This window comes from Lemur catta, chromosome 5 (genome assembly GCF_020740605.2).
Source record: "Lemur catta isolate mLemCat1 chromosome 5, mLemCat1.pri, whole genome shotgun sequence".
Lineage (NCBI taxonomy): Eukaryota > Metazoa > Chordata > Mammalia > Primates > Lemuridae > Lemur > Lemur catta.
In genome coordinates, this window is record NC_059132.1 from 108,283,212 (window position 1) to 108,294,572 (window position 11,361).

An 11,361-nucleotide genomic window follows, 5' to 3' on the forward strand; every position below is an offset into this window, starting at 1 on the left:
AATTTCTTTCATACATATCTGAGGAAAAGTAGTTTTCCAATAATTTATACTCAAACAAAATCTATTTCAATGACTCTGATGTCAGGGGTTAAAATTTCACCTTCTCAAGCATAACAAAAATTATAAGATTTTAATTTCCTGCAAACAAATATTCAGAGTTTATGTTAAACACAACTATTTCTTAGAGCTATGTGCTCTCTGGAAATCTAGTCAGGATAATAATATCCAAAAGTAATATAATCTGTAAACTAAATTCACATGAATTATCTTGACTTCCATCTCAAAGTTAACTAAAATAGAAATGCCACTTTTTTACATATGCTGTCTGTTGTAGTATCTTATATCACTCTGTAATTATGAGTTGGCACTGAAAGAATCTAACATATGCTAGAAATAGATACATAGATTTTTAAATAAATCATTCCATTGATTTCTCATCTGTCTCCTAAAATATTTGTATTATATTTTCATAACATTTCATCTAAAACATTCATCTTTTTAAACTTACATTTTACCATTTATTAATCTCTAAACCATTTCTGAATCTAAATTCAATATGCCAAGCACAAACTTGGCTAATTAATAGCTCATTCAGATGCCATCTATAATAAATGCAAGGTTCTCCTAGAGTTAGATTTCAAAGAATTTTACATTAACAACTGACTTGCAACTATAAAATATTTTTTAACCTCATTTATAATTGCATTCTTTTAAGCCATCCATTTTTTTTTTGCTTTGTTTTTTTTTTGAGACAGAGTCTCACTTTGTCACCCGGGCTAGAGTGAGTGCCGTGGTGTCAGCCTAGCTCACAGCAACCTCAAACTCCTGGCCTTAAGAGATCCTACTGCCTCAGCCTCCCGAGTAGCTGGGACTACAGGCATGCACCACCATGCCCGGCTAATTTTTTCTATATAGATTTTTAGCGGTCCAAATCATTTCTTTCTATTTTTGGTAGAGACGAGGTCTCGCTCTTGCTCAGGCTGGTCTCGAACTCCTGACCTCGAGCAATCCACCCACCTCGGCCTCCCAGAGTGCTAGGATTACAGGCGTGAGCCATCGCGCCCGGCCTAAGCCATCCATTTTTAAGTGATATAGAAATGTGTATAGATGTATGAAAATGACTATTTTATTTTAGACTGATATTTTAGAAAAATAATTTTCAATTCATTCACATCTGTTATCTCAGATTTTTCTAAAGGATAATGATTTTTCTTAAGAAAATAAATCATTGTTATGTTTATTTACAATTTTTAAAAATCTAAATATATTGAAACCATATAAATGGAAATTAATAACAATTCAGCTTGTGTTCCTCTGTTACTTTCCCATTTGGCAATAAAGTTACAGAAAATTATTTACAAAAAGAACTTTGGAATAATCTGTTTAACACTTTAATTGTATAAAGAATGCCCCAAAGCTACCTACTAAGGGAGAAACATTAGGAAGAAAATAATGTATTTAATACTATTATATCTTACAGCAATTCACATAATCAACACTCACATTGTCATAAATGCTTAATATTTTGTTCATACTCAATGGCAATCTTCATACCGTCACCAGTCTCACATCCAAAAAGTTTTTGTTTTTATTTTTATTTTTTGTCATTTTTGAGGACTAAGAATAGGAGAGGAAATTATTTCTTATCTCACATGTATGTTACTATGTATTTCTAGGTACAGTATGCATTTTATATAAATCAGTCTTTGGCATAATTCTCTAAATAAAAGGAAAGGTACTTAGAAAGTTTCACAATATAGTATTGATGCATAATTACTGAACTGCTTTTCTCTGTTCCAAATTTAGTGAAAAAGAGTCTTCCTGTAAAAAGAATTGTATAGTAACCAAATGGCTTTTTCCATTCTTCATTGCCTACCCTTCTAACTTGCTTGAAGCATAGTAATTTACTTACGAATAAAGTAAACTATTTCTTTAATTTTATGTTTTTAATTAGCCATCTTTTTTAGACCATGTTTTAGTTGATCCTATTTAATCTTTATTATTACCTATATTTTGAGTAGTAAAGTATGTTAATTTTATAACCATTAAATATTGTCTAACACACAGTGTCTCTAAGTCAAAAGTTTTAGGGCTTTGTTTTTTTAACTCCTTCCTTTTTTGGCAGGTAGTCATTAGAATTTAAGCTGAAGCTATTTCCTGAAAATTGAAATATCTTAAAGAAATATTTCAGCACTAATTAGAATAAAGAATATCGCTGCATATCTAAGCATAAATATACACACGATAATTTTATAACTGGGTTATTCAAAACATAGTAACAAAATATTTAATGATCTTCTAATTTAGTAATCTAATAATGATAAGCTTACAGAAAAGCTTCATCTATGCTAAAAATTATTATTTAGGTGCAGCTTTTCAAAAAATGTGAAGAAGCCAGTCATTTAAAAAAAAAAAGATCACTTGACCCTTTTAATGTCCAGGGACCTTTAGTCTCTCTCTCATTCCCTGCCTTCCTGGGAGTACAGACTAAGCCCTGTTCAAGAGTCTGCTCATTGCGTCCCCACAGAACTGAGACCCTATTTCTGAAAGAGCCCTGATATGACTCTGTGTGCCTTATCTCATGGACACACTTCAAATTATTTGTGTTTCATTGAACATATTTACAACTTTAAAGACTCTCTGATTGCAAAACTTAGATTTGCAAATATTCTAATAGTCATATGGCAAAACCCATCTATTGTAACAGTAAGACAATGAGGCCTTGAGGGGTGAAGCGATCTTTTTAGTTTTATGCCGTTGGTTAACGTTTTAGTGTAACAGTGTACAAATGCAAGGCCATGTGGGGAACAGGCAACTGGGTAAGTCTACTTCACATAGTATTTTAGTGCTAGTTTGGTTACTGTGAGTTTAAAACATCTAATAGTAAAATGATTCAAGTTGTTATTAGCATTTTTCTTTCATATTATGCTTTATGCAATTTCTATATTATAATCAAAATAATAATACAATAATAATTTGAGTGCTTTGTCAGGTGTTTTATGTATTTTCTCTTACCTCCCCCCCCCAAAAAACCCTGCTAGAATGGACAGTATAATAATATCTTCCTAGAATAAGAAACCAAGAATCAGAGAGTTAAGTAACTAAACTAAGGTTATCCAGACTTTGCATGCCCTCAGCATCCCCCATTCCAACTTCTATTTGAGCTACAGCTCTGTGGGTGGATGGGATATAATATGTTCCTATGTTGTGCTCTTGGGCTATTTTATACACTGGCCATGTTAAAATGTGTTCATTTGTCTAATGAGATCTATTTGAGGGGCCCAAACTGATATAAAAATGCCTCCTTTCAAGCCCTTAATAGTATTTTCAGTTGTGGCTTTTGTTAAAATGTAAACAAAGCCCAGGATGAAATATCTGTGAATTTCTGCCAAAATCCACTGAATTCTCCAGGAGCCATGGGCAAGGAACCTAAGCATTCCTCCATCTGTCAGCTATGTGTTAGCAATTGTCCTTGGGAGATTCAACCCCAAAGCAGTTTTAAACCAGGTTTTCTCTTGTTGATACTCATGACAAGGCCTTGCCATCTAAATAGCTTCAATGGGTGACACAGGAATATGTCACAGTCCTGTCCACTGTGCCATGGGCTGAGCACCACCATGGCTACATGCATGGCCAATCCAAGGCACTTGCCTTAGTACTCTAGTCCCCTTCTGAGCCAGCAACTTGGCAGGCATTATGTGACCTGATTTAATTCTCCCCTGGAATTTCTATAAGGAACTGCATCTCCCACCATGGGATGTTCTTAACTGTGCATTTAACAAAGGCCCATTTGCCTACTCACAAGGCAAGGAAAGGCCACTGGCTAGATCCCGATGTTGCTCTGAGGTCAAAAATCAATTCTTTTGATCCTGCCACATATACTGTCCTCAAGTCAGCTCAACATACAGACTTACCTTTGCTTTTTTCAACTAATGCTATTCATACCACTGAGTGAACAGTGCCAGGTACTGCTAGGGCCCTGCTCTTCCATATGGCACTTTCCACTGGTGGACTAGATGGCCTGTTTTGCCTCAGTGGGAAGAGAGACTTGAGTTCAGACCACTCTGGAGAGTCCATCCTTGGTCCCTGCCAGATGGCTTCCTTCACATGGATATGACACACTCCACCAAGTCATTCCCCTTGAGTTGTTCCTGAATATACCATTTTAATTTCATCAGGGAACTTAGATTGGAATGTCTTTTTGACATCATCCATGATATGGTCTCAGGACTAACTATGCACTGATGCCCTTCAGATGCCTTCAGTCTTGGGGGCTATTTCTATCAGGACTCAAGAGAATGCCAGTAGCTGTTATTCAAATAGATTAAACCTGCTGGCAGCATCAGAGAATTGTCTAGTCTAGAATCCTTAGAGTGCCACTACTGAGCTTTTTCCAGAAACTCCACTCTAAGTGTGTTTTAGTAGCAGATACCTTCACAACTGGTGAATTTTAAGGTCCCATGGGGCAGCTTGGGCTCCTTTGTGCCTCAGGTCTCTGACAGTTTGCTTGTCTTTCCCTTGGAAATTCAGTCTGTCTTCTAGTCACGTTATACAGTGGGGGCAACATAAATCCAAAATGTACCCACTAGATTTCAATAGTGCTAAAAGCTGTTTTTCCCATAGTGGTATCCAGAAGAGATAGCAGTGTGTCCATTAATGTTTGTGAATTGTATATAGTGTCTTCAGATCAGGGTATTCCCAGAAAGTGGACTGATAGGGCTGGGCCTTGAATCGTATCTGGATTAATTACCCACCTTTTACTTAGTTACAGGTACTGTACACTACAGTTTCCAAATCTCCCTGACTTTCTCCTTGCAGAGGGGAAACTATCATTTATCATTAAACAATTTACTTTTGACAATGATCTGGACCGAATTGTTTCTTTTCAAGTTGTGGCAATATGCTGGAGAATTCAGGTTCCCTTGCGGAGGACAGTAAGATTTTAATTGTACAGCCCCACACGAAGGCATATTGTGTTTGGCTTTTTCAAATATTTGGGACTAAAAAGAAAGCATTAGTTAACTATACAAATCATAGCAGCCCCCTTTTTCCCGCTGAAACTCTTAAATAGTTTTCACCACCTCCAGCATGACAGAGGCAGTTGGGGGACTTCTTTAGTGAACACAAACAGCAGCAGCAGCCCGCAGGATCCACCACGTTTTATCATGGGCCAGCCAGGCTGTTCCAGGGACAATTAATGAGAACTAGCACCGCTGTCTCCACCCTTCCCTTAATCAGAGATGAGAGTTCCATTATCTTCCTGGAATCCTGCACTGTTTAATATTTACTACTTAGAAAGATTCAGGCAATTCTAAGGGCTCCCATTTTACCTAATTAAAACTGGGCTAAGGATGACTAGCCCAAGATTAGGCTCAAGCCAGAAACGGCGAGATTCTTCATTTGTGTGCCACATCCTTTCCAATTACACATTTAGCCAAAGGCAATGCCACCTATTGGATATATTTGACTCTCTTTTTTCCTAGCTACAGTTTTTAGTATGGCCATGATACCTTTGCCCCCTTTCCTGCTCCAGCACCTTGTCTTTTGCTCTTGATTGCTTTCTTATTCCTCAGCAGTATTAACGTATATTTTGCTCTGGCATCAGGTAATTCCCAAAAGCTGTGTTTGCTACCCCAGCCATTCAACTTTAACCACAGCCTTAGAGTCTGGCTCAGAATTGGGCAAGGAGATCCTGGCCTTCATGTCAATCTTTTTTCCGTTTCAACTGCCTTAACTGATGGAGGCAATTGAGCAACCCAGCAACCCATGTCAGCGCCTTTTGTTTCCATTCCCCACTGGAACCATGGGACTTAACTTCTGAGATGAAAGGAACAGATCTAACAGGGTTCTTTAGGGGAAGCAGCTGCAGAAACTGGAACAGATTTCCGTCCTCCCAGCAGGCAATAATGTGCCAGGAAATCAGGAATCCTGTCCATTTTCCCTGTGTTCTTTTTGTGTCTCAGCAGCCACCTAAAGAAAGTTAATAGATTTACCTCTGGCCATGATCTTTCTTCTGAACAGCCCAGGATTTCTTGCCATCAATGATACCCAGCATGACAGCTGCAAGAGTAAATAAATGTACCCATGAGTCTATATACCCTCCTGCCTCCCCAAAATGAGGGCCACATGCCTGAGGGACTCCTCTAACCAGTGTCTACCAGAGTGTAGGTCAGAGGGTATGGTTTGGGTAGGCTCATTTCACATTACCTTATCGGCAGCCCAGGTTTGCTACTCCACTTCACACATCTCCTCTTCTACGGAGGTGTTCTACTTCACAGCAGTGAGAGATCCCATCAGTTTCGCCTCTCAGCTAGATTCACACAACTCCAGGCTTCACCATTGATATTATTATCCCTGCCAGTAATTCCTGAATGCCTTGCAACACTGCAGCACGTTGGGGGTTAGCATTCATAACAAACATTACTTTTCATGCTGCAGTGTCCAAAAACATATTATTAGCTCCTAGGTCAATTGACCCAAATATCCGGGAAAGCACAGATTTCCCACATGCCTACCAGCAAGAATCACTTCTCAGCACAGTGACCCAGCTCCTTTATATTAATGCTGTAATTGCTTTGTTTAATTTGGTAGCTACTAGCTACACATGGTTATTTAGCACTAGAAATGTAGAGTCTGGATTGAGATGTGCTGTAAATATAAATACATACCAGATTTCAAGGACTTAGTATGAAATAAAGAATGTAAAATATCTCTTCAATTTTTACTACAAATAAATGTTAAAATATTTTGAACATATTGAGTTAAATTTTTTAAAAATTAAAATTAAGTTCACCTGTTTCTTTTTACTTGTTAAATATAGTTAATGTAAAATTTAAAATTACACACATGACCTCCCTTTGTGGCTCACATTATATTTTTATGGAACAGGGCTGCACCATAGTCACTTGTTTCCAGTGTCACTTGCCTGTGGTTGCAGAAGATGGACATCAATGTTAAGTGTGATGTCGTTCCAAGTCCCAGCTGGGCTTTTGTTTTCATCTCCAGCACAGGTCATGGAGCTGCTTGCTCTACTTGCTGTGTCTCTGTACCCCAGGTGGTTTCAGTTCCATGCAGCTATTAATTAATAAGGAAATAAGGAATTCATTGTATCTTGAGCCACTTTCCCTTCAGTTTTATTTCACTGATCATTCATCTGCCAACTCAACAGGGGATAACTCTGTGCCATCCATATTCCAATAGTAAGATTCAAGCCCAGTTATTTTATGCAGAGCTTTTGCTACCTAATACCTAGTTTGGATCAACATCAGATTTCTTTTCAGAACTCCCTCCCAGAGCTTTTGGCCTTATGAGTCTGAACGGCTCTGAAAGCCTGGTCAACTTTTACCACTGCTGAGATTTGAGAATCAAATTGTCATTCAGACTCTCCGGACACCAATACGCTTAAACCTAATATTATATTTACTCAGCTTTATAGGAGGAGGTACGGCAGGAAACTCATGAGCCCTAAAGCATCTTCAGTGCACAGAAACTCAGCAGTTTCTCAAGAGCATCGCTTCTTTTGCCCCCTACCCACACAGGACATGTAGGTACACCTGCCATGGACAAAAGTCAAGGGTGTGTATGATTACCTTGACACACAGTAGTCACAGCCTTTGTTTCGAACCAAACTTGTATACCATCTTGTCAGGTGGGCCAAGGGTCTTTCAGGCCAACACACAGCTCCCCTAGTGCAGGTGCAGTCCTTCACATTAATAAGGTTAACGCCAATTCCCCACGTACCATAACTCTTATTGTTTCTAAGGAAATGATGGCTACAGGAATCAGGGGTCATTCCCAGCAGTCCCGTAACAGCCCAGGCCGATGTTACCCTTTACTTACAGTCAGTTATGTGGAAAGACACAATTGAGAAAAAAGTCAGTTGTTCGCTGTGTTCATTTTGAGTGGATTATCTCTGTTTTGAGATGAGCAGCTGGGGTCTTTAAAGGTTTTAAAGGAAGTTCTCCAGAACAGATGGTTTGAAAGGTAGTCAATGAATTCTGCTTTACTAAACACATCAGCTAGAATCCTGAAATCTTAGCATTTTAGTAATGAATTTCCCAAATGCTTCAACTAATATGTCAACACCTCATTGTAAATGCTCATTAAGCTATCTTTTGTCCTATTCTCTGACAGATTTATTTAAACACATGCATTGATATAGTTTAAGAACCTATTTTATACTTTAACATTCAGCTGATTTGCACACAAAATAGTACAAATTACCCAGTGACCTGTGTTTTCCTTTCAGCATGCAAACACCAGCATGATTTGCTAAATTATAAGGATGTTATTTTAGCACTTACATAGGAATAGTTTAATCCCTAATATGTCTACTTTTTTCCAAGATACAGAAAATATAAAGCAAACATTAAATTTGCCTTAAAATTTTCATGGAAACCAAAGAAATGGTAGTCTAAATGAACATGCTTATTAAAAAGTACTAGAAAATAATTGATTTACAATTTTTGTAAGATGATAACAGTAATCGCAGGTAATTTGGATTGTCAGCTTTTATTTCAAATGTGTGTCCTCAACATTCAATTGCTTATATGTCTTCAGCTAAAATATTTTCCACTAATTATACACTTTTGTTTTTCACATGGAATTACCTTACTTTCATAACTCCCCCAAAAACTATTTTATACATTACTGAATCAACTTTGGTCATATTTCATTTTTAGAATCCATAATAATTTCTATTTCTCACTTTCATATTTTATAATATACTGTTCATTGAGCAGCTATTTTCAGAGACCCAAAATAATTTTCAAGAGTTGGAGCCAGTTAATTATATTTTATAGTACTATGACAAAGTATTATCATAGGAGAGATTTGACTTTATAAAATGTCTCATTTTTTAAACTTTCGATTTTAGTAGCAAAAAACCCCTTATTTATAGATGTAGCCATCTACTGTTACATTCTAAACAAATGCGTTAAATTATTCATTAACAATTTTCATTATAAATTATTAAATATTTTATTTCTCTATCATGACCACATCTCATTTGTCATGTTTAATAAATAATTTTTTCTTTAAATTTTAGTTTTCATTTACATTCATGGAAAATTCTCTTCAATTTGCTACATTTGAAAGTAATGATACTTTTTAGAAGAACATAATACATTATAAATAATAAGCTTATAAGTTTATTTCTTTAACATGAAATAAACTTCTGTAAAATTGCATTCATAATTTCAACCAAACCAATGTGCCTGAAAAGTAACTGTATATAAATTAGAATACATGACTATCTTATAGATTTTCCAAAAAGGTTAGTGTAAAACAGAGAAGTAGCATAAAGTGAGGATGACAAAAACCAAGCCATGTTATTGAATTAGAATGTATTTTCTAAGGAAGTAGTTTAGAATTGCAGGAAACAAGCATTAAAAAGTTGGCCTCCATGAAAAAGAAAAATTCAGTCAATGATGCTGGTATTTTCCCCTTTGATATCACATATTTACCACAATACAGAAAAAGACTAGTAAATGAACATATATAACATAATATCCCAATAGCTTTTTGTCTTGGTCTTTTTATTTAGATATTCTAGCAATATGTAGACACTGCCAGAATTTTAGTTTTTTTTATTAAAACATATCTTTTAAGAGATTCATATTTATTAACGGGCACTCTCTATGATGTAGCGGGAATAAATGAATAAAACTTCAACAGGGAAAACAGCAACTCATCTTTATATGCTTCAGTTATCTTTTCCTTATATTAAACATTTACTGTGGGATAAAACTTAAGTTATGATTCTGAAATGCCTGTTATACATGGTCTATTCTGTTACTAAAGGGGTTTCTTACATTTTTCTTTGCCAGGATGATGAGGTAAGGGAAAGTCGATTCAGCTTCACCGCCTATGGAATGGGACCATGTCTACAAGCAAAAGACGGTGTCCCCCCAAAAGGCACAAACCTTCCCATCCAGGTAATGCCAAAAAGCCCTGATGAAATGAGGAAGGTCTTTATCGACCGGGCCAAGAAGATTGACACCATCTCTCGAGCCTGCTTCCCATTAGCCTTTTTGATTTTTAATATTTTCTACTGGGTTATCTATAAAATTCTTAGGCACGAGGATATTCATCAGCAACAAGATTAAGTCTCTGGAGGCATGCAAGTGCAAACAGTCAATTCAGAAGACAGCTTATTTGCCATAGGGGTGTGTGTATGTGTGGGTATGTGTGTGTGTGTATGTGTGTGGTATACAAATGATGACCACTGTATTAAACAACATAAGGAAAAAGGTTGTATTTTGATTTGCTATGCAAAGTCATGAGACAGATTAAGATTCTTTTCATGGATACAAAATATATATTATGGAATTCTATTTCATATTAATTCAAGATGATTTGTTTTTTCACAGTAAATCATTTATGTGGAAGCTTTACTGCCAATAAGTATATATGTTATATGTATCATGTAATAGTAGACATGAAACTACTTTTGAATTTCTTGATTTTTAATTCAATGCTACTAAATCCTACAAAGGCAAAATTTGCACAGTAAATTTTATGAAAGGAAAAGGGGGATATGATGAAAATAAAAATCAACAGCTTGAGATGTAAAGGTATTTCCTTATAGTGTACTTAAAAATAGGAAAATAATCAGTTAATTCAGTGGAAAATTCACACATATTAATAGAGAATTGTACATACAAACACTATAGAACCAACATATGTAATTATAAAAATTTTCAAATTAGAAGATAAAATAAAGGACTTATATTGTTTAGAATACTAAGCTTAATTGTTTAGAAGATCAAATTTCCCTTTATGCAAATTTAAAACAAATAACATAAGAGATCATGTTACATACAAAATCTACTTTTCTTAAACTCTACATCTCTAGGAATGAAGGCAGAAATACTGAAAACAACTGTTTTTAAATAAGTGTTATAGCTATATATTTTTAATTATTGCCAAACACTGAAAAATTTAAGCCAGCACCTTTGTTTTTGTTAGATTTTTAATAGCTGCTTAACTGTCAGTATGTGATTGTGTTTAATGTTTTGATGTAATTAAACAAAGTTCAGTAAGACTTTTATATTTTAGTTTAGAATGAGACTTTAAAATTCAATGGTATTAAAGTTTTTACATTTGGATAAAAATGAATTCAAGGAAAACAAAAATGAATTCATAAAAGATGTTTTTAGTAAGAACAGTTTTCCCATCAAAGTTATATGGGTTCAAACTCCTATCTCCAAATATAAGGAGGGAAAGTTTTAATTCTAAGTGATATAAGTAACTCATTTCTATAAAGTGAGGATTGTTTTACATATCTGAATTAATGATTTCAAAATGTAAGCCATTCACAAGTTGTGAATAATTTTAAATGAAATTTTTACATAAAATTTA

The 11,361-nt window shown here is 35.5% G+C and overlaps 1 protein-coding gene across 2 annotated transcripts in view; it reads left to right on the forward strand.

The window, feature by feature from the left end:
• Positions 1–10,106, forward strand: part of GLRA3 (glycine receptor alpha 3) — a 121,848-nt gene extending 111,742 nt beyond the window's left edge. For both annotated transcript variants that reach the window (XM_045552476.1, XM_045552477.1), the window contains one exon: positions 9,828–10,106. In XM_045552476.1, coding sequence (XP_045408432.1) covers positions 9,828–10,106 — 279 coding nt within the window. The remainder of the gene's footprint in view (positions 1–9,827) is intronic.
• Positions 10,107–11,361: the final 1,255 nt, after the last annotated feature.